This window comes from Trachurus japonicus, chromosome 24 (genome assembly GCF_045865225.1).
Source record: "Trachurus japonicus isolate A0001 chromosome 24, Traja_1.0".
NCBI lineage: Eukaryota > Metazoa > Chordata > Actinopteri > Carangiformes > Carangidae > Trachurus > Trachurus japonicus.
Window position 1 is genome coordinate 6,397,160 of NC_140930.1, and position 23,404 is coordinate 6,420,563.

The 23,404-nt window shown below is 43.7% G+C and overlaps 4 protein-coding genes across 4 annotated transcripts in view; 2 read left to right on the forward strand and 2 right to left on the reverse strand.

The window, feature by feature from the left end:
- The window catches only part of LOC146961253 (disintegrin and metalloproteinase domain-containing protein 17-like), a 3,854-nt gene extending 3,046 nt beyond the window's left edge, over positions 1-808 (reverse strand). Inside the window, exon 1 of the mRNA XM_085771697.1 lies at positions 748-808. Within this exon, the coding sequence (XP_085627823.1) occupies positions 748-808 (61 nt within the window). The remainder of the gene's footprint in view (positions 1-747) is intronic.
- A 123-nt stretch (positions 809-931) lies between these two features.
- Positions 932-1,322, forward strand: LOC146961254 (disintegrin and metalloproteinase domain-containing protein 17-like; the record flags this gene model as incomplete). Its single annotated transcript, XM_085771698.1, has 2 exons — positions 932-1,082; positions 1,180-1,322. Coding segments are annotated over exons 1-2 (294 nt in total), but the record flags the coding sequence as incomplete, so codon positions are not given.
- A 2,395-nt stretch (positions 1,323-3,717) lies between these two features.
- Positions 3,718-5,995, forward strand: LOC146961255 (disintegrin and metalloproteinase domain-containing protein 17-like). Its single transcript, XM_085771699.1, has 4 exons — positions 3,718-3,880; positions 4,484-4,540; positions 5,513-5,719; positions 5,798-5,995. The coding sequence occupies exons 1-4, from the start codon at positions 3,722-3,724 to the stop codon at positions 5,993-5,995; spliced, it is 621 nt and encodes a 206-aa protein (XP_085627825.1). The 5' UTR covers positions 3,718-3,721.
- Positions 5,996-11,837: 5,842 nt separating this feature from the next.
- On the reverse strand, positions 11,838-15,512 carry LOC146961256 (cleavage and polyadenylation specificity factor subunit 3-like). Its single transcript, XM_085771700.1, has 5 exons — positions 15,405-15,512; positions 14,032-14,126; positions 13,388-13,475; positions 13,207-13,273; positions 11,838-11,976 (listed from the first exon to the last, which is right to left on the reverse strand). Exons 1-5 carry the CDS (start codon positions 15,484-15,486, stop codon positions 11,838-11,840), a joined length of 471 nt encoding a protein of 156 aa, XP_085627826.1. The 5' UTR covers positions 15,487-15,512.
- Positions 15,513-23,404: the final 7,892 nt, after the last annotated feature.

Consider the following 23,404-nt stretch of genomic DNA (forward strand, 5'->3'; position numbering starts at 1 on the left):
CGGTTCTGCGCCCTGATTGGCCAGAACTTTAAACCTAATAATAGATAAAACGTAGAGTTTAAAAAAAAATTCACCCCCCTCAGAGATGTGTGCGAGGGGTAGAAACTATCGATTGAGACCAAAAAAATAAAATGTACCAGGCTGTAAATATGTTTTTTTAAGCTGTAAAAATTCGGCTATGTTTAACATGGGGCTCAATTGGAAGTTGCTCACCTTCTTGGAGCCAGCCCCCAGCGACAGCCGGGGGATTGCAGGTTTTTTGAATGCGGGAAGTGAGCTTCACTTCTCAGAGACCGACAACTTGCCCCCCAATTGGTCTTACTAACAGTTTCCCTATATAGAAACAGTTTTGTTCCTGCTGCCATCACAGAGCTGAACAAGCTGTAGCCTAACTACATAATGTGCATAGGACTTATTTATTTATTTTCATTATTTTATTGTAGCTAAGCATCTGGCTTTTTAAACTCTTTGTACCCCGTTTTAAACTGATTTTATTCTTGTCATTTTGTCATTGTTTCTGGACTATTATGCGTGAATGAGAACTCTCTGCAGGACAAAACGACCCACGGGTACAACTGAACTAACCTCAGTTTCCTTTGACTCCATTAATATAAAAATAAGGCTAAAAAAAACTATGAGGTACAAATGGAGGAAACGATCTTAGGTGTGTGTGTGTGTGTGTGTGAGAGTGTGTGTGTGGTTGTCGTGGCGATGAATGGTGATGATGGTTTCCGTGAACTCACTGGCTGATGAGCAGCAGGTCGATCTCGGCCGGGTCGATCAGATCGATGTACGGCAGAGCGTCCATCCCCTCGAGGCCGGGATGGATCCCACAGTCCAGCTGAACACACACACACACACACACACACACACACGTTAACACACACACACACACACACACACACACATACACACATGTGTGTGTGTTGTTATGTGTGTTGTGACAGGAAACAGCAGCGAGTGTCCTCCTCCTGAAAACGCTCCCGATAAGACGGCGTGTCTGGACAGCGGCGAGTGTCTGGACGGGGAGTGCGTTCCTTTCTGTCAGGCCGTCCTGAAGCTGCAGCCCTGCGCCTGCAACGGTAACGACCACACCGGCGTGAGACCAAGGTGGTGATGATGATGATGATGATGATGCATCCGTCTCAGTCTTGTATCTGTTCCCTCTCGTCTCTATAGAAACCAACGCGTCGTGCAGAGTCTGCTGCCGGAGCACCAGCGGCATCTGCGCCCCCTACCAGGACAAGACGGGCAACTTCCTGTTCCTGCGTAAAGGGAAACCCTGCACCGTGGGCTTCTGTGACGGAGCGGTGAGTGGAAACACACACACACACACACACACACACACACACACACACACACACACACACACACACACACACATAAGGCAGCTTTAAAACACATTCAGTATGCTTATACAACAGTTGTGTGTAGTTTACTATCTACACCACGTACTTACTTCTGTAGGGCACAAATTTTGACAGTAAGTTTTGTCTCAAATCGAATACTGTCGTTGTGCACTTACTGGAACTAACGATTGCAACAGTTTCCGACGTCTTTGTCTTTTTTGGACGCCATTGTTGCCTGTCAACACATCTACCGGCTCGTTTTGTTTGTAATTTCAATTAGCAATAATGAACGCCTGTTTAATGCGATGCGGGGATTACGCCGCGAGAGCACCATCCGGGTTCTTACAGTACACTGCGTTTTGACAAACTGGCCAAGTGAGATGCGCTTGCATACTCAAAATAGTTAGTGTAGGTATGGAAGTATTCGAATTGAGACCAAGGGGGCAGTTGTGGGTCTGAGAAGTGAAGCTCACTTTCGCGTTCAAAAAACTGCAATCCCCCCGGCTTCCTCTGGGGGCTGGTGTCAGAAGGGAGCATTCCCCATAGACCCCCATGTTAAAATCGCCGACTTTACATCCTCAGTAAACATGTTAAAAGCCTGGTGTCAGAACGTTTTTTCGTCTCAATCGATAGTTTCTACCCCCCGCACACACTCTGAGGGGGGTGAATTTTTTTTTAACTCTACCGTTTTACTGTTATTAGGTTAAAACTCTGGCCAATTAGGGCGCGGAAACGTTGAGTGACAGGTCCGAGCAGCTCCGTGGACAGCTGCTTCGAGGCCAGTGGGCGGGTTCTCGGCCGGCCAATCCAACATGGCGCTGTTCAGGCCGCCATATTGGAGTCACAAAAACGACTCCCCAAAACCAATGGGTGACGTCACGGACGCTACGTCCATTCTTTTTACAGTCTATGATTGAGACACAGCAATGACCTTAATCCGTCTATCACTGGACGACTAAAGTTCATGTAAACGTGTTAGTCCGACTAAGACTGGACTTCTCCAGATAATGTGATTGGAAACTGATTTTCTTCTGCATGTAAACGCCTTCATCTGACTGAAACTGGACATGTGCGTATGTGTCACAACAGTAGGAGGAGCTAGTGAGGTGGTGTGAGAACAACAACAACCTCATACTCAACATCTCAAAAACTAAGGAGCTGGTTGTTGATTTTAGAAAGAAGGCCACTCCCCTCCTCCCTCTCTCCATCAATGGAGAAGAGGTGGAGAGAGGGTCACTTCCTTTAAGTTCCTCGGGACCACAATCCATCAATCCCTTTCATGGGAGCTCAACAAACCAGTCTCATAATTAACAAGCGCCACCAGCGACTCTACTTCCTGCGCAGCTCAAGAAATTTAGGGTTAGTCGACCAGCTATGACCCACTTCTATAGGTCTACCATTGAAAGCATACTCACCTTCTCCATGCTGCTCTGGTACGGTCACACAACCGCACAGGATAAAACCCGGCTAGAGAGAGTAGTGCGCCGAGCTTCCAAGATCATCGGTTGCAGTAGACTTCCCTCACTTACATCACTTTACTCAACTAGACTCATCAGAAAGGCCAATACAATTATAGCAGATCACTCTCACCTAGCACACTACCTCTTTAATCTCCTCCCATCAGGCAGGAGATATAGAAGTATCAAATGTAGAACATCTCGTTTTAGAGACAGCACCTACCTCCAAGCCATCATACATTTTAATTTGCACTAATTACTTTGCACTTTCTCCTCGCACTGGCACTTATGCTGAATGTGACGCTGCTGGGTATTGTCCTCCCCGTACATTGCATTGTACAGCATTGTGTGTATTATTTATTGTGGTGTATGTGGTGGGAGCACTGTATTGTTTTTCTGTGAGAGCAAAAACCAAGACACATTCCTATCAACTCGATTTTACTTGTTGACATGGCAATAAACTCTTTGAATCTGAATCTGAGTAGAGACGGCACAAAGATGCAGCCAAAACCAGAGCAAAAAAACAGTTCAGTTCATTTCACAATAAACAACACAGTACAACCAGCGACAGGATGAGGCCCGACACGACTCAAGTCTTTTGTACATATTTTTACCCGGCGCATCCAGCCAGGAACGCTAGTTGAGAACTCTTAGTTATTTACATCCAGTTATTTACTAGGTGACAGAAAAAAGGGAAAGAGGGCTGTATTAACCCGCTGGAACAACGCATATCGCCACCTAGTGTTGAGGAGGAGGACAAGTTTCCATCAACTATTCGATTTCCCCAGTTGGGAAATCAGACGAGAGGCTAAACTAGCTGTGCATGTAAACACACTGAGTGAAGACGAGCAGGATGTGTCAATGTGTGTGTGTGTGTGTGTGTGTGTGTGTGTGTGTCTCCTGCAGGGGAAGTGCATGAAGCAGGTGCAGGACGTGGTGGAGCGTCTGTGGGACTTCATCGACAAACTGGACATCAACACGTTTGGGAAGTTTCTGGCCGACAACATCGTGGGGTCGGTGGTGGCGTTCTCTCTGCTCTTCTGGGTTCCTATCAGCATCCTGGTCCACTGTGTGGTGAGTCGCTCCGTTCTGTCTCTGTCAGGAACTAAACTAAACTACACTCAGTCACACTGTCTGACTGACGCGTTACAGAGATGTATTACGACTAATACTAAGGGATTAAGGTGCTACAGCCAGAATCTGAAGATGATAAAGTCTTTCCTGTCTTTAGTCTGTATAGATCAGGTGGACAGTCATTTAAATATATATTTTACGGAGCTAATTAATTTATTATAAGATGTGTAGAGCTGAGTTCTGTTTAGTTTACTCTTGTCTTTTCTTCTTTGCACTAAAATCAACACTGCCAATTTGTTGTATATACATTCGTACATAACATTTTATCTGCTATTGCTATTTTGCTATTTTATTATGTATAGTTTGTTCTTTATATTCGTATCCTATATGTTGTTATCGTCACTGTAATGCTGCTGCTGCACTGTAATTTCCCAGGTTGGGATCAATAAAGTATATCTATCTGTCTGTCTGTCTGTCTGTCTGTCTGTCTGTCTGTCTGTCTGTCTGTCTGTCTGTCTGTCTGTCTGTCTGTCTGTCTGTCTGTCTGTCTGTCTAAACAACCTCCTTCAGGATTAATAAAGTTTCTTTATCTTCTTCTCTCAGGACAAGAAGCTGGATAAACAATACGAGCAAACCACAAAGTCTCTGTTCTTCCCCAGTGTGAGTATCTGATTGTGTGTATTTTAGGGATGTCACAATTACTTGTTTTTCACAATTAATGTAATGAAATTGCAGCAAAAGGAGGAAATATGTCTGATACGAATCATTACCTGGGAGAATGGAGGCTCTCTGCCTTCCACCTAGCGTCTCTTGGCTGAAAACCAACCTTGTAAGATCAGAGCCTCCGACCCGGTGTCCCAGCTCTCGTCTCTGCGGCACCGCCACACAAACGTAACCCGTAATCTCTTGTTTATGACAGATAAGACTACACAGATATACACATGGTAACATGGTAGATGATAAATAACGTTATCCACCGCTCCATGGATTGATTTCTCACCGGCTTCGTTGTTGAAAACAAACGCACATGGAGGAGAGGAGGGTTAGAGACACAGAGGAGGAGAGAGTTCATCTTTAACCATCAAACTAGGGATGTCACGATTACTTATTGTCACAATTAATCGTGGTATTAAACGCCACAAGTAATCTATCGTAAAGATTTCTAAATACTGTCACTCTCCAAAAAAGATTATATCGGAACCGTATCGGCAGATGTAGCGCCAAAATAAAGGTAAATGCACAGAAACTGGTCCATTTACCTCACGTAACATTAAATTGGTAGGAATTTAAATGTCAGTGTGCCATTTGTAATAATAAAATGTAAAAAATTATTAAAATAAACTCAAACATTTGGTATAGATGACAATTAATGACTTCAATATTTCAAATACTTCCTCTGGGGGAGTAATAATTGGTCCTATATTAATAGATACTTAAAATATTTTGTGTATATTATCAATAATGTAGTTATATTTTGACTATATTTGATTTTACACATTCATATAGTGTTGTGAAATTAATTAATGCATAATAATAATCGTGGTAATCGTACTACCGTGATTATTTATCCAAGAAAATTTATAATCGTGACATCCCTACATCAAACTCAACTGACTCTGTTCATTTTCCCAGAATGCCGAGCTCCTGAGCAGCCTGGAGTCCGCGTCCGTCCGGATCTTCAAGCCTCCGACCTTCCCGACCACCAACCTGCGCTTCCAGCCGTCCGGTCCGCAGCAGACCAGCACGCCGCCGGTCTCCGGCTTCGGCTTCGGCCCCGGTCCAGACTCCTGCTGTCATCATCCTCCTCTTCCTCCTCACCATCCTCCTCCTCCTCCTGCGGTGGCGGCCCCTCCCCCTCCCCCTCCCCCTCCCCCTCCCCCTCCTCCTCTGGACTCCCCCCGCATGGCCACCATCCAGGAGGACCCGAGCTTCGACTCCCACCTGGACGAGGAGGCACTGCAGGAGGCGTTCGGCCGCCCGGCGCAGCGCTCGGAGCAGCGGCGGCGCTCCTTCGAGGACCTGACGGAGACGAGCGCGGTGAGTCGCAGCGAGAAGGCGCTGATGTTCCGGCTGCAGAGGCAACACCAGATCGACACCAAGGAGACGCAGTGCTGAGGGACGGGACGGGACGGGACGGACGGTGCCCGGTTTGTCCCGCTCACGTCCTCCTGTGCTGGTTTCACAAACTTTTACGACTTTTTTTATTTTTTATTTTCTTAAAGCGGCTCCGTCCTGAAGCCGCCGCACTGACGCTTTGTTGCTGCAGCAGATCTCAGTCTGATCACATCGAGACACATTCAATCAGAAAAACGTTTTTATTGAATTTAATTACAATCAGAGTTCAACCGATTATCGACCGATATTTCCCTTTTTTTTTTTGGATAATCGATATCGGCCGTTTTTTTTCACCGGTAACCAATAAAATAAATGTATTTTTAAAAGCATAAACGCACTCCTTTGGCTCTAACGAAGCCGTCTCTCTTGGCTGTTTAACAATGTCCCAAAGGTTTTCACAGTGAACAAAACAGAAACAAACTGTTGACTGTATTCAGTCTGATCCCTGGTGTGTTATTTTTAAATTCTGACACCAAAGTTTTCATCTTTACTGCAAATGAATATCGGTTAAATATCGGTTTCCTTGATTACTAATAATCGGTATCAGTATCGACCCTGATAAAACCATATCAGTTGATCCCTAATTATAATAAGAAAAAGAAAAAGAAACAAAACGTCTCCTTCCAGTCATCCTCCTGTGTGGTCAGACCGTGGTTTCAAATCGCTGCTCAGTCCGTCCTCTCCGCGTCTCTTTAACGTCCTTTAGTGACTCAAACTAACATATTGTCCTGTTGAAGCTGTGGCAGCGAGGGGCCGCTGCTGGGTATCGAACCTTCTCCAGGTATCAAACCGTCGTTGGTGCTGATTGAACGGTGCTCAGATCAGATGTTGCTTCCACAATCAAACTGTGTTTAACTGTGGTGATCGATCATCTGTTCAATACTTTTATTCGTCCAATAAAATGTCGCTAAAGCTCCGATTGGTCCCCGCCAGCCACCGTACAAACTCAGACCAACTCGTCTTCTGATGACACACTACACGATACGACCAGCAACTGTACGCTCCTACGTCCGTTTTTAGTTCTTGAACGTCCCACCAAAGATTTTTTTTTTGCTCCTGAATGTTACACGTTTATTTCTGTTACATAAAGTCGTCGTTCACTTTTATAGCTGAAGCCCGGCTCTCGTTTTAGTTCCCTAAAGGCCAAATGTAACGCTTGTTGTAGCTCAGTCATCAGTCAAACTGTTGCTGAGTTGAACTTAATGTTTTAAAAAGATTCAACTTCAATATGACAATCATTTACGTGCACGAGTTTCTGTCTAATGAGAGAGAAACATTTATTTCTAACTGACGCTGTTGAGACAAAGTGTTTGTCACCAGCATTTTATAGAAACAGCATCAACACAACATGTTGTAATAATGGATAATGTTGTTAAAAGCTTTAGAAATATTATATATTTTATCACAACAGCACAAAAAATGCCAAAGATTTAACGTTGTCAACTTCTAATTTGTGGTTATTTGATGTTTTTTTTTTGTCTTTACATCAGAATCAATTGTTTTTTTTTTACTGTGTGATAGACTAATTGATTAATTAATAGTCAAAATGATTATTAGTTGCAGCTTCAAAAGGTCAAAGTGCACTGAGAGTCAATGACACGTGCAGCTGCCAAATAAAAAAACAGTAAAAGTCAAAAACACAGAGGTCAAAGTTTTATTTTTAAGGCTCAAAATGTTTTTATATTCTATAAATTATATTAATAAAGTACAAATAGGGTTAAAATAGGTTTGGAGAGTTTAAAGGGTTAAAAAGTGTTTCTGTTTTAAGACTCAGTGGGAATCGAACCCTTGAACGTGACAGTGTTAAGTGCCTTCAACTCGACCCACTGAGCTACATGACACCGTATTTTATATCACATAAATGTTCATCATCTCCTTAAAACCACTAAAACCTGTCAATCAATTGTATTTACTGTGTATCACATCTGCAACAATAAGCTGATTAATTGGTTGAATGTTGATCAGCAATGAAACAAATAATTTAAGTCGTTTTTCAGTCAATAATTGCTTTTAAAAAAAATTGTGATTGATAAATGGATGGCTCAACTGTTTTTTTTTTTATAATAAATTGAATATTTGATTGAAGGGACTTTTGATACATTTTAAGTTACATTGGGCATTTTTTTTTTTTACTATTTTGTAAATTTTTATAGACAAAATGTTAAATCACTTCACAAAAATAAAGGAAAAACTTAAAACTTCAGTATAAAATTGTCCTAAACAGTTTTAAAACACCTCCCTGTTATTTTATTTTATCCTGGTTTGAGGTCAGTTATCTGAACATTTCACCTGTTTGTTTCTTACTGTACGAGGGCAGGTTATTATTATTACTGTGTGTATATATATATATCTTTGTATAAAATATCGTTGTGTTGTTGCTTTTGTTGCTTTTATTTTTGTGACTGTGTCTGTTTTTTTTTTGGGGGGGGGGGGGATAAAGACACAGATGTTAAACTTCAGAGTGTTTTCAGCTGTTTGGTTTGTGTCACTCGAGCTGTTTGGTACCAGAGTTTATTCTCATCACATGTTTTTACTGTGTCAGATTTATTTTGTGGTAAGTTTTGTGGTTTTTTTGTTTTTTTGTCGATTGATTGAAGCCATATTATCGTTTTAAATGTTTATTTTTGACATGTCAGAGCTCAACGTGCCTTCTCTTCTCTTCTGTGGTATTCAAATGCACTTGTCAGTATTTTTAATATTGTGTCTATCTGATACTGTGTGTGTGTGTGTGTGTGTGTGTGTGTGTGTGTTGAGTCCTGTACACTGTGATGTGTGTGTCTGTGTGTTACTGTATGTACATGCTGACGATCGTCTGTATTGATCCAATTAAAGGTCGGTTGCGAGTCATGTTGTTAACGTCACTGTGTCGTCGTCAGACTAAGGCAGGGGTACTCAAATACATTTGTCGAAGGGCCAGAATTTTTCTTAACAGACACCTTGGGGGCCGCACATTCAAATAGGCCTAGATTGAAATTAAATTCACCTATTTCGTCTAATAATTTAAAAATTTTTATTTTACTTGTAAGCACATAATTTTTATTTATACACTTCATGGTGTTTTGTATGATATGAAAAATCTTGACATTATCATATCATCATTTACATATCATGCTGGAGCTTTACACTGCTGACTTGTATCCTCAGACATGCCCTGTGATTTTCAGCTTAAATATGACCTGACCATCACAGGACATGTCTGACTCTGTTCTCATGATACAAATCATTGGTCCTGAAATGTGTGTTTCTCTTCTATAACACACATTCTACATCTCAGAGGCGACGTCTTTCCACACACGGGCTTCCTTCACCTTTCAAACGAGGCAGAGCTCAGTGGGAAACAGTAGGAGACACAGGCCGAGGGCACCGGGACACAACACCGGGGGAGAAGCAGGTCGTGCAGCTGTGCGCAGCAGACGTGCACGAAAAAACAACTGCGTCTCATCAAATGCGCGCGGCTACGGCTTTGAGTTGTGAGCGTGCATGACGCGCGGCTACATTGAATGGGTTTGAGCTCGCGCAAAAGACGCTTCATCTGAACGGCCCCCATGCATGATGCACACACAGTTGAACCAAGACGGCGGTGAAAATCACCCACGGTCTCTGCAGACAGGCAGGGAAAACCCTGCAGTCCAGCCCGCTCCCCAAACACTCGCACATGGTGATTTGGGTTCGTCGGCGTTTCTGTATCCCAGTGCAGCGCCTCACAGGCACACACAAACGCTCCGCACGTGTTTCCATGTCCCAGCGCTTTGACTTACAGGCGCACGGAGCCCGAGAAATACAGTATACAGTAACATGTAAACTAGTAGAACTCAGTCGCGGGCCTGATTGGAAGGTTCGGCGGGCCGCCTATTGAGTACCGCTGGACTAAGGCGTCCGCTCAGTCTGCCCTTTCAAAATAAAACGTTCTACAGTCTGATTTAAAGTGCTGATCGATAAAGAGTTTTTATTGACATTCTGATATTTTATCAACTCATGTTTCTTCCTGAGCTTTCAGCAAGATCTCATGGTTCTCATTAATGGATCATTATTTTGTCAAAAACATTTTTAAATATTCTGCTTTAATGTAATTTATTGACTATTTTAATCTCTGGTGATTTTATTTTTATATTTTAATCTAAAAATATCAATATTCAGACCAAGATGAGATCGACTTGCATCATAAAAACATAAAACCTGTAGCCAAAAAAATATTAAAGTTAGTGTAAAAAAGAAAATACTCTAAATTATTTATCAATAATTAAAATATTTTGCAGATAAATTCTTGTAGAAAATCTAAATTAATGAAAAAAAAAAAAAAAAATTCTGCCTCCAGTTTCTAAAATGCAACAATTTTCTGCTTTTATTTAACACAGGGTTCCTACACATTTGAAATCTCCAAATTCCATACTTTTTCCAGACCCTAATTTCCAGACTTCTCGGTAGGGCTGACCTCCAAAAGTCGACTATTCGACGATTCGATTCGGAGGGGTCTGATTCGACTATGAACCTCGTAGTCGAATCTAACCAAGACCGTACCATTCTGACTATATGGGGGTGCCCACGGCTGCTGAGCATAAATTGTTAGCCTACATAGAATGTCTTTTTTCATTATAAAAAGGCTATTTTGATACAAAAGCTGCACACTTTCTGTTAATAAAGAGTTCAAAATTATGTGTGCGTTTAAACGGTAGTCTTAGCTTCTTACTACGTATTAATAAATCACCCACTGCAGTTGCACAATCAAATGAGCGGAGGTTTTTTTTTTTTTTTTTTTCAAATGAGCGGAGGTGAGCAGTAGGACCGTCAAAGTCACGGTACTCAGAAGTCACTGCAGAACACTCACGGAGTGGCAAAAAGACGAGAGGCAGAGCCGCCAAAGTTTAAAATCAAGGAAGTCTGACAGTCTAACTTTGTAGCATTTATCATGCATGACCTGACAGAACAGCAAAACATTGTGAGGGTACATCTGACTTTGACCGAGTTACATTCAAGAACCTGCTTTCAATCACGGAAAATAAATTAACTCCAGCGGTGATTTTTTTTTCGATGGATCAGCTGTGTTTACCGTTTCAAGTGTCAATAGTTCTGATGGTTAGACAGATGAATTAGTCCCTAACACATCCTAAAGTTTGACATGTCAGAGTTTTTCAGAAGAGGAACTTGTTTTTTTTCCGACTTCCGAGTTGTAATGAACGCACCATAGTTGTGCATTATATAAACAAATCATACAATTAATCATTTGTTTTCATTATTCTGAATGTGTATGCCATTATGTTACCAAATTATTTCCAGGAGATTGTAGCTATAGGTAGCACATACAAAAATAATTAACCCAGATAACTTCAGATAAGACCAAACCCAGATAAGTATTAAGTATTAAGCCAGATCATTTCCATACAATAATTTCCATTTTCCATACTTTTCCAGACCTGGAAATGTATAATGTAATCAAATTCCATACTTTCCCATACTTTCCATACTTGCGTAGGAACCCTGTAAATACCATTATGATGAACCAGACGTTAAAGGGATAGTTCAACATTTTGGCTAATTCTCCTATCACCATAATTCCCTTGGTCGACCAATAGTCGTCATTAGTCGACTAATCATGTCACGACTTCCTGTATCTGGCCCTTCAAATTAAAAGCCCTATAGCCTTTCATATACAGTTCAGTCATATTGATTTTGATTATTTTAACAAGACACGGCTCCAAATGTTTTTTTTTTTTCCTGCGAACAATCGACCATTGAAATTTTGGTTGGCTAATGAATGTGAATTTAGAAGTACATGGGTTCTGTTTTGTTTTTGTTTTTATAATCGTGGTATCGAATTAGTATCGAGAATCGTGGAACTATCCCTTTAATGTTCGTGTATAGAATAGATGTCAGAAGCTGGACTCACTCTGGTCTCTGGGTCGATGCACGCCGTGACTCCGTCCACCTTCACACTCAGGCTTTTACTGTCTTTGAAATTCACGCAGTCGTCCCCGAACATGTCGCTGAAACAGAAAAAAAACATTTTACCAGGTGAAAACAGGCACTTATGCCTGATCACCGTTTGCATATCCTATTGAGTGTAGCCTCCCTGTGTGTCTCTCGCACTAGTGTTTTCATACACTTAGATTTTGATATATATTTTTCGATATATTTTTCTACTATCTATCCTATTTTCTACTATGTATGCTATGTGTAACATGATATGTGATATGAGATCTCTACGTTGTGGCTGGTATGACTTACTTCTATGGTGTTTTCATTGGTATGGGCGCATGTGTACGCACAATACACAGTATATTTACTTGTGTGTGTGTGTGCTCCTGTACCCATGCTTGTGTTTTTCTCAGGATTTTTTATATTGATGTTTAAAAATACTAGAATATAACAGGACTTTGTAGTACTAGTGGATGCCGTTTTGTATGCTGTGTTTGTACCGGTATCTGCTTCCTGGTTTCTAATTGTCACATGACGACCACATGATACTTAAGATGGCGTCTATGTGGATGTTGTATGTCTGACGAAGAGCTTTTGCTCGAAACGTTACATCGTTCCTGATAATAAATGGACTGCATTTAGGAGCCCTGCGGTGTGCGAGCCTTTTTCTTTCGTTTTAAGTCTTGCATTTTTGGCTCTCTGACTGCAGCGGGACAATCATGTCTCTGCTCCGTGACACACTGAGCGCTGTGGGACCGGGGCTCGCGGCAGCACCCGCTAAACATTGAAAACAGCGGTGATACATGCTTCCACTTCGAGTTCAACAAACCAGAAACGTCTGGAACAACACTGGAAAAAGTCGCTTTTCAAAAAAAAAAAAAAGAGAGCGAGAGAGAGAGAGAGAGAGACCGCCGTGCCGTGTAAAAACAACAACAACAACAAAAAAGTGTCACGTGTCATGACTTCCTGTATCTGGCCCTTCAAAATAAAAGCCCTATAGCCTTTCACAGTTCAGTCATTGATTTTGACTTAATTTTGACAAGACAGTACTCCAAATGTTGTTGTTTTTTCCTGCAACCAATTGACCAATGAACACTTGGCAGCCCTAATTTATATATTATATAATATATGTAGATATATTACTTAAATTAATAAAATTGTAAAACTTTATAAAAAAAAATAATAATCGGCCGATTAATCGGTTATCAGATTTTTTTCCCCCTAATAATCGGCATCGGCATCGGCCCCAAAAAATCCATATCGGTCGGGCCCTAGTAGCTACAGGTGTTCAGACTCACTGCAGCATCAGCTCCAGTCGCTCGACGAACAGCTCCATGTCGAACGTTTCCTTCCTGCCCTCGTGGACTGAAACAGACAAACAAACAAACAAACAAACAAACAAACAAACAAACAAGCGTCAGTAAAGTTTCTGTTCATCAGTGAAATTAAAATAAATTCCCTCGTGATGCGTTCACTGACATTTCTGGGCGGTGGGGTTGGACTGGACCTCCAGGATCACCGTGGTGACGGCGTCAGCGTACATGTCGTTGAGCGGGTTGGCGACCCACTGAGACGAGAACATTTTCATTATTAATAATTTTATTTCAGTTATTTATTGATTTATAAATTTTATTGCTGCATCAATTAGTTTATCGAGTTTTTTACTTCAATTGTCTGTTGTTTTTACATTCTTCTCTGTTTTATTTGTGTTGAGATTTTTGTAGTCTTTGAAAAAATGTGATAAAAATAAAAAATTGTCATAATTATTGTATATATCTGTGTAATGAATGTATTAACATGTATTAACTGGCTAATAATGTATCTGTAACCAGGTCTGAGTGAGATCTGTGTCTGAAAACATAAATAAAATTATAAAATATACAAAATAGTTTGAAATAAACATGTAGAACAAATACTGAGCATTAATAAAAACCTGACTGCAGCTACATAATCATGTCATAAACTGTATATTTAATGTTTCTAAACTGGTTTAAATAAAAACGGACGTGTTCGTGTGCTCGGAGTTAATAAAGTTTTGATAAACAGGTGAGTTTTAGCCATTTCAGGCGACATGTGGTGGATGATGAGTGTAAAAAGTGTCGTGTTGCGTTCGAGTGTCCGACCTCCAGTACGACCATCCCGGCCTCGTGAACCAGCGTGATGCTCTTAAAGATCTTCACCGTGATTTTCTCCGTCCCCTCGACCTGCTCCACGTCGCCTGAAACACACACACACACACACACACACACACACACACACAGAGGAAACAGGAAGTTACAGCTTCTACTGCAGCATAGATATATATATACTGACTAGATGCCGGCGCGTTCCTAGGCAACTCTATTGAGTGGAATGCGTCAACGCGGTGGCCATCTTGGTCAGGGGGAAGCCGTGTCTACTTCCTGCACTAGTCAACAGAGGCAGACGTCTATCAACCATTAAAATCGCCATAACTCACCAAATATTCAACCGATTCTCAAGCCGTTTGGTTTATTATAAATGTCAGACATATGTTTATGATACAACAACAACAAAAAATCTTTATAATTTTTTTTTAATGTATTAAACATACACTTACATACTCAGACACACACCCACATGCATAAACACACTGAACTTAGTTCTACAAGGGTCTGACCGGTCTGACTGCTGGTCAGATGCATATTATGTCTATGGTCAGAACCCCGGACCAAGATGGCGGCCGTGTTGACGTACGCTGAGAAGCAGAACGCGGCATCTAGTCAGTATATACTATGGCCCAATTCCAAGCCGACCCCTCACGGACTCACTGACTTAGAGGCGCGTTCACGGGAAGTCCGTGAGTGTGTGAGGGCTGTTCCATTGTCAGATCATCAAGTCAGTGAGTCAGTGAATGAGCCCTTACTGCCCCCTTACCCTAGGGGTAGGGGAATTACCCACAGTTCATAGCGTTGTGAAGTCAAACACATGAGATGCCGTCGGAACGCAAGTGTTAAAAAAAAAAAAGTAAATTACCACACGTAGTCAGAGAGAGCTCCGCCGCTCTCTTTATTGTTAATGGACAGGAGCAACAACCAAAAAAAAGAAAGAAAGAAAAAAGAAAAGAAGAAGTTTACTGTCAGTATTAACGTGCAGTTTGTGATTATTGATGATGATTTGATCAGATCTGATCCGGGAACATTTTGTTTTGAGTCCGTCCACCTCACACACCTTGTGCGCGTTGAAAGTACGGTAAATTATCGGTCCAAGACCGGAGTCAACAACATGTTGTTGTCAAGGTAACGTGTCGTGAGAGTGGGTAAGTGCTGTTCCATTCATATTTACAGCATCTGGACCCTCACACACTCTCACACTCTGTCACTTACAGCTGACGTCACTTTAGTCAGTGAGGGTTCAGGGCTTTAAGGAGTCTTTAGGGGGCGGATTGGAATTGGGGGTATATCTATGCTACTGCAGGAGGAGGAGGAGGAGGAGGAGGAGGAGGAGTTAGAGGACGAAGGGGGCGGAGCCAACTCACCTGCGAGGCTGCGCAGCTGCGTGACGAGCAGAGAGATCGGTCCAGTGAACGGGATCGCCTGAGTCTGCTTCACCGTTCCCATGGCGAGGTCGGTGTAGTCTGAGGAGGAGGAGGAAGAGGAGGAGGAGGAAGAGGAGGAGGAGGAGGAGAGGAAGAGGGGGAGGAGGAGGAGGAGGAGAGGAAGAGGAGGAGGAAGAGGAGGAGGAGGAGGAGGAGGAGGAAGAGGAGGAGGAGGAGAGGAGGAGGAAGAGGAAGAGGAGGAGGAGGAGGAGGAGGAGGAGGAGGAGGAGGAAGGAGAGGAAGAGGAGGAGGAGGAGGAAGAGGAGGAGGAGGAGGAGAGGAAGAGGAGGAGGAGGAGGAGGAGGAGGAGGAGGAGGAGGAGGAGGAGGAGGAGGAGGAGGAGGAGGAGGAGAGGAGGAGGAGAGGAGGAGGAGGAGGAGGAGGAGGAGGGGGAGGAGAGGAGGAGGAGGAGGAGGAGGAGAGGAGGAGGAGGAGGAGGAGAGGAGGAGGAGGAGGAGAGGAAGGAGGAGGAGGAGGAGGAAGAGGAGGAGGAGGAGGAGGAAGAGGAGGAAGGAGGAGAGGAGGAGGAAGAGGAGGAGGAGGAGAGGAGGAGGAGAGGAGGAGGAGGAGGAAGGGGGAGGAGAGGAGGAGGAGGAGGAGGAGGAGGAGGAGGAGGAAGAGGAAAATGTGGAAGAAGAGGAGAAGGAGGAGTCTGTTAGTCACTCCATCATTTATGTCTCTACTTTCTTCACGTCTTCATGTTCATGTCTTTCTCTTTCTTTACTTTTTTGTCACTTCTCTCTCTTCTTTGCTTCTGTAGCCTTTTGTCTTTCTTTCTATTTCTTCTCTCTTTCTGTCCGTCTTTTTTCTTCCTACTATCTTTTTCTTGTTTTGCCTTTTTTGTTTGTTTGTTTCTCTTTTTTTCTTTGTTTCTTTCCTTTTGATTATTTCTTCCTTGATCTTCCTTTCTTTCTACCTTCATTGTCTTTATTATTATTTTGATTATTTTTTTCTTCTTTTCATTGTCTTTCTTTCCTCCTCTTTCTCTCTTTTTTTTCATTTCCTTCCCTCTCTTTTTCTTTAGTATTTCTAAGTATTTCTTCTTTCTTTTTTCTTCCTACTATCTTTTTCTTTCTTTGCCCCTTTTGTTTCTTTTGTTTCTCTCTATTTTCTTTCCTTTTGATTATTTCTTTCTTGATCTCCCTTTTTTCCTGTTTCTTTTCTTTCTCTCTTTCTTTATCTTCCCTCTTTCTTTTTTCTTCGTTTCTTTCCTTCTGATTATTATTTTCTTGGTCTTCCTTTCTTGCATTTTCTTTCAATCTTTCATTAGTTGGGTTTTCCATTTTGTGAAAATGCGCATAAATACTTGAATGGAAACGCCAGAAATTCGAATAAAGGCAGTAAATGCGCATAAAAGTTTATACGCTTGGAGGGGGTGGATTTGTCAGTGTGCTGAGCCCCTGACCTTGTGGCCACCTAGTGGTGACTTTTGGTATTAGTCATTTCCTTAAGTTTCTTTTTTCCCTTCTCCATGTGCTACAGTCAAAAGCTAGAAGCTAGCAGCTAGTAGCCTAGCAGCCTGCAGTGAGCAGTGTTTTCCTTTACGTTCAGCCTTGGAGTAGATTTGTCCTTTTACAGAAACAGCATCAGTAAAAAACCATACAACTGAAGACGGTTTGGCTGAGTTTTTGTACGCTATCTGTCTAGCCTTGTACAGATACACAAGAGTGAGGACAGAATAGTAAAAGGACATCCACACAGCGGGCTAAGACACAGGAATCAAACACTGAGCAGCTACGCCATGGAGCAACAAGATGAAGCTGATCAGACGCAGCAACACTTGGAGGTCAGGTCAGAAGTCTCTGGCTCTAAGTTATCGACCAGATCAAGCAGGTCTTCGGCCAGCGCAGCGGCGACCAAGGCAAGGGCCAAAGCCGAAGCGGCTCGTGTACAGGTCTCATACGCCGAAAAGGAAGCTGCTATGATGAGGGAAAAAGCCAGAGTGGAAGCAGAGCAACAAAAAATGTTGGCTGAGGCAGCACAACGCAAAGCAGACTTAGAAGCCAGTCTGTATGTGCTGCAGACAGAGAAGAGTGCCACCGTAGCCTCAGCTGAAGCAGCGGTCTACGAAGCAGCAGCAGAGATCCAAGTCGATCCTCTTGAAGATCTAGCCCAGGTTGCTATTGAACGCACAAGTGAGTATGTTCAGGCTCACTCCATAACACACCAAGCATTCAACGTGAGCCAGTCTTGCAGCAAACACCTGTCACACCCTACCATGTTGAACAAAAGGCAGATTACGCTGTTCCACCTGTTAAGTCAGAGAATCCTCTCTCCAAGCTGAGAATCAAAGACGAAGCTGTCGATGACGAACATAGGAGACATTTTTTCACAATTGTCGCCTCCCGCCAAGTCTCCTGCAGCTAGCCCACACAATCATCCAGGTGAAGCTCCACTAATGACAGATTTAGCCAAATACCTAGTCAGGAGAGAAATGGTGAGTTCTGGGCTGTTAAAATTTGATGACCGTCCAGAAAACTACTGGGCTTGGAAATCTTCCTTCCAAGATGTTATGATAGGTCTTGACCTATCAGCTAGAGAAGAGCTTGACCTATTGATCAAGTGGCTTGGTCCACAGTCCGCTATACAAGCAACGAGGATCAGATCTGCTCATGTCCACAATCCTGCAGAAGGTGTTCGGACGATTTGGCGGCGATTAGAGGACACGTATGGCTCTCCTGAGGTCATTGAGCATGCCCTTCTACAAAAACTGGAGAATTTTCCAAGAATCACTAACAAAGACAGCCAACACCTCAGAGAATTAGGAGACTTACTTGTAGAGGTAGAGTCAGCAAAGGCAGGTGGCCACTTACCTGGTTTAGCTTATCTTGACACTTCACGAGGAGTCAATCCTATCATAGAAAAGCTTCCATATGGCCTGCAAGAACGCTGGGTTGTGCAAGGCTCCAAATACAAAGAAGAATATGGTGTTTCCTTTCCACCCTTCGGTTTCTTTGTAGATTTCATCTGCAACCAAGCAAAGATCAGGAATGATCCAAGTTTTGCCTTTTCTACACCCAGTAGCTTCAGCTATTCTAAGACAGAGAAACCTGTGAGGTACAACAGCCAGAGAGCTATCTCAGTGAGGAAAACTGAAGTGTCTTACCTTCCCTCAGCTTGCCAGGAAAACACATCTGGGAAAACAACAGATGAACCTCATGATCGGTGTCCATTACACAACAAGCCGCATCCTTTAGCAAAGTGTCGTGGATTTCGAGGCAAACATCTAGATGAAAGGAGAGCTTACCTTAAGGAAAACTCCATTTGTTTCCGGTGCTGCGCATCCACAAGACACATGGCTAAGGACTGCAAGATTGCTGTGAAGTGCAGGGAATGCAACAGTGACAGACACATTTCTGCATTGCACCCAGGTCCGGCTCCTTGGTCACAGGAGGCTCAAGAGAGGGAGCAAGAGCATGGCGGGGAGCGAGAAAATGATTCACTTCTTGAAGTCACGTCAAAGTGCACAGAGATCTGTGGCAATACTCCTGGTCCAAAATCATGTTCCAAAATCTGTTTAGTCCACGTGTATCCTGCTAATCATCCAGACAAGGCTCAGAGAATGTATGCAGTCTTGGATGACCAAAGTAATCGGTCGCTAGTCAAATCTGACTTCTTCAACCTCTTTGGTATCAATGGAGTTCCATCCTGCTACACCCTGAAGACCTGCTCAGGTATAATGGAGACAGCAGGGAGAAAGGCTAGCAATTTTGTTGTTGCATCACTTGATGGAAAAATCCAGGTAGCACTCCCTTCTCTCCTTGAGTGTAATATGATCCCGGACGATAGATCCGAAATTCCTACCCCTGACATTGCTCAGTACTTTCCACATCTTGCACCTGTTGCTGACAAAATCCCACCAGCCGATTCCAGTGCTCCCATTCTACTGTTGCTAGGACGGGATGTTCTGAGTGTTCATAAAGTGCGAGAGCAGCGCAATGGCCCACATGATACTCCATATGCACAGCGCCTGGATCTAGGGTGGGTGATTGTTGGCGAGGTGTGCTTGGGAGGAGCTCACAGGCAAACCAATGTGAACGTCTACAGAACAAATGTGTTACAGAATGGACGCACCTCATTTCTAGTGCCATGTACAGGATCGATCCGTGTGAAGGAGAAATACAGCAGTCCCACACAGCAACTTCATCTCAGCCCAGCTGAAGCAGATAAAGTTACCAAAACAGATAATCTGGGAGACACTGTTTTTCAAAAAAGTCCACATGATGATAAACCTGCACTATCAGTTGAAGATACAATCTTCCTTCAAATCATGGACAGAGAGGTCTACATCGATGTAGATAACCACTGGGTGGCACCACTGCCTTTCCGAACGCCACGGCGGTTTCTTCCTAACAACAGAGACCAAGCCCTGAAGCGTCTCACCACCCTGCGGCACACGTTTCAGAGGAAGACAGAAATGAGAGACCAGTTCATTGACTTCATGAAAAAAATGTTTGAAAACGACCAAGCAGAAGCAGCCCCACCTCTGACATCTGGCGAGGAGGCCTGGTATCTCCCCATTTTTGGAGTTTATCACCCCCAGAAACCGGGTAAGATTCGGGTTGTCTTCGACTCAAGTGCTCAATGTGAGGGGATTTCCCTGAACGATGCACTTCTGAGCGGACCAGATCTCAATAACATGCTGATTGGTGTTTTGCTGCGCTTTCGTCGGGAGCAGGTAGCTATCACCGTCGATGTTGAGCAAATGTTTTACTGTTTTCGGGTCAGGGAGGACCACAGAAATTATCTCAGGTTCCTTTGGTTCCAAGATAATGACATCAGTAAAGATGTTGCTGAGTTCCGCATGAAGGTGCACGTTTTTGGTAATAGCCCTTCACCAGCCGTAGCCATTTATGGGCTGAGACGAGCAGCTGAACTAGGCGAAGAGGAGCACGGCTCAGACGCGAAGCAGTTCATCTTTCGACATTTTTATGTGGACGACGGACTCGCTTCTGTGCCGAGTGAAGAGGAAGCCATCGACCTCTTGAAAAACACAAGAAGCATGATGGCGGAGTCAAATATCGGGCTTCATAAAATAGCCTCCAAACCGTCCACAGGTCATGGATGCATTCCCATCAGAGGAGAGAGCCAATGACCTCAAGAACTTAGACCTGAGTGCTGATCCTCTGCCTCTTCAGAGAAGCCTTGGAGTAAGTTGGAACTTACAGACTGACAGCTTCATGTTTCAAGTGGCACCAGATGGCAAGCCTTTCACAAGGAGAGGAATTCTTTCTGTTGTCAACAGTCTGTACGATCCCCTTGGGTTTGTTGCCCCTGTGGTGATTCAGGGGAAATCATTATACAGGGAACTTACCTTGGAGCAGCAAGCGTGGGACGAACCTCTACCGGCAGACAGGGAAGTGCAGTGGAGGAAGTGGACTGACTCACTCAGCGAACTTGAACATCTCCAGATACTCAGAAGCTATGTTCCAGTGTCATTGTCTTGCACGCAGAGGAGAGAGATATGTATCTTTTCAGATGCATCTACTATGGCTATAGCAGCGGTCGCATACCTCAGGGTCATAGACACTGATGGCCAGTGCCATGTCGGCTTCATCATGGGCAAGGCTAAGCTAGCACCATCTTCTGCTCATACAGTTCCACGCTTGGAACTATGTGCAGCCGTCTTAGCTGTCGAACTGGCTGAACTAATTACAGAGGAGAGCGACATGGATCTACACAAAGTCACATTCTACACGGATAGTAGAATCGTCCTGGGATACATTCACAACATCACTCGCCGATTCTATGTGTATGTGGCGAATAGAGTGACCAGGATAAGAAAGTCTTCAACACCAGACCAGTGGCATCATGTCAGTACTGATCAAAATCCAGCGGATCAAGGAACAAGGTGCATTCCGGCAGCTCACCTACAGCACAGCATTTGGCTCTCAGGCCCTGACTTTCTAAAACAGGCTGATTTGGAGGTGTGCGAGCCAACAGAATCCTTTGACCTCGTGGAGCCATCATTGGATACAGAGATTCGCCCTCAGGTCATATCTCTTGTCACCAATGTTGCAGAATGGATGTTGGGGTCACATAGGTTTGAACGTTTCTCAAGTTGGAAATCCCTTCTAAGAGCAATGAAAATGCTCATCCACATTGCAAAGTCATTCTCTAAGACTTCTCACACAGGAAAGTGCGCAGGCTGGCACTGCTGCAACAGTCTGCACTCCACAGACCTCTCACAAGCAAAAAACAGTGATCATTCAGTGTGTACAGCGCGAAGTCTATAAAGCAGAGTTTGAAAGTCTCTCAAAGGAGAAAGAGGTTCATTCACAAAGTCCTCTTAACAAACTCGACCCCTTTATTGACCAGGAGGGGTTGCTGAGAGTCGGAGGTCGTTTGCAGTCAGCTGATCTCTCAGAAGCAGAGAAACATCCCCTGATAATCCCAGCGGGTCACCATGCTGCTGTACTGCTAGTCAGGCATTACCATGACCAGGTAGCTCACCAAGGCCGTCAGTTCACCGAAGGGGCCCTACGCACGGCAGGACTGTGGATTGTTGGAGCTAAGAGGCTCATTGCCAGCGTGGTGCATAAGTGTGTCACCTGTAGGAAGCTGAGAGGGCGGCTGGAGGTACAAAAAATGGCTAACTTGCCTGCAGACAGAGTCGTCGTAGACCCACCTTTTACACACGTTGGCCTGGATGTGTTTGGGCCGTGGAACATCACATTCCGTCGCACAAGAGGCCACAGTCCAGAAAGTAAAAGATGGGCCGTAATGTTTACTTGCCTGAGCACCAGAGCAGTGCATCTGGAAGTTGTGGAGTCAATGTCGACCTCCAGCTTTATCAATGCCTTGCGTCGGTTCTTGTCAATCAGAGGACCAGTGAAACACCTCCGGTCAGACCAAGGCACAAATTTCGTTGGGGCCTGCAAGGAGCTAAAGATTAACGTCAATGACCCAGAGGTCAAAGAGTACTTTCAGGATCAAGGCTGTACATGGACGTTCAACACACCGCATTCATCTCACATGGGCGGTGTGTGGGAACGTATGATTGGTGTTGTGCGACGCATACTTGATGGTCTGCTGTTGAAATCCTCAGCTACTCGCCTCACACATGAGGTGTTGACCACTCTAATGGCTGAAGTCATGGCTATAATGAATGCCAGACCATTGGTTCCTGTCTCGACCGACCCTGAAACACCTGAAGTTCTCTCACCTGCAATGCTTCTGACCCAGAAGGCCAGTGTTGTGTCAGTGCCACCTGGAGACTTTGAACTCAAAGACCTCTATAAAAGTCAGTGGAGACAGGTTCAAGGTCTTGCAGATTGTTTCTGGAAAAAATGGAAGCAAGAGTACCTTGCAACATTGCAAACCAGAAGAAAATGGCAGGGTGAGAAGCGAAATGTACAGGAAGGCGATATTGTCTTGCTTAAAGATGGTCAAGTCAAACGCAATGAGTGGCCTATTGGGCTTATAGTGAAAACTCTACCAAGTGCTGACAACCGAGTACGGAAAGTTGAAGTCAAGATCAGGAAGCAAGGAGTCGCTAAAACATATCTCAGGCCTGTTACGGAGGTGATTGTACTCCTACCTGAAAATGGACAGAAGAACTAATTTATAGTGGTATATTTGTAAATATACCAGGCGGGGAGTGTGCTGAGCCCCTGACCTTGTGGCCACCTAGTGGTGACTTTTGGTATTAGTCATTTCCTTAAGTTTCTTTTTTCCCTTCTCCATGTGCTACAGTCAAAAGCTAGAAGCTAGCAGCTAGTAGCCTAGCAGCCTGCAGTGAGCAGTGTTTTCCTTTACGTTCAGCCTTGGAGTAGATTTGTCCTTTTACAGAAACAGCATCAGTAAAAAACCATACAACTGAAGACGGTTTGGCTGAGTTTTTGTACGCTATCTGTCTAGCCTTGTACAGATACACAAGAGTGAGGACAGAATAGTCAGCGTATCGAATAAAGGAAATGCGAGTTTTTGTGATGGAAACA

Excerpts from the sequence above, each read along its gene's own strand:
- LOC146961255 (XM_085771699.1), top strand. The coding sequence starts at position 3,722 with ATGAAGCAGGTGCAGGACGTGGTGGAGCGTCTGTGGGACTTCATCGAC. Across the intron at positions 4,541-5,512 it reads AGTCTCTGTTCTTCCCCAGT|AATGCCGAGCTCCTGAGCAG; the intron begins GTGAGTATCTGA and ends TCATTTTCCCAG. Across the intron at positions 5,720-5,797 it reads ATCCTCCTCCTCCTCCTGCG|GAGGACCCGAGCTTCGACTC; the intron begins GTGGCGGCCCCT and ends GCCACCATCCAG.
- LOC146961256 (XM_085771700.1), bottom strand. The coding sequence starts at position 15,486 with ATGGGAACGGTGAAGCAGACTCAGGCGATCCCGTTCACTGGACCGATC. Across the intron at positions 13,476-14,031 it reads CCGGGATGGTCGTACTGGAG|TGGGTCGCCAACCCGCTCAA; the intron begins GTCGGACACTCG and ends TTCTCGTCTCAG. Across the intron at positions 11,977-13,206 it reads CGACTGGAGCTGATGCTGCA|CGACATGTTCGGGGACGACT; the intron begins GTGAGTCTGAAC and ends TTTCTGTTTCAG.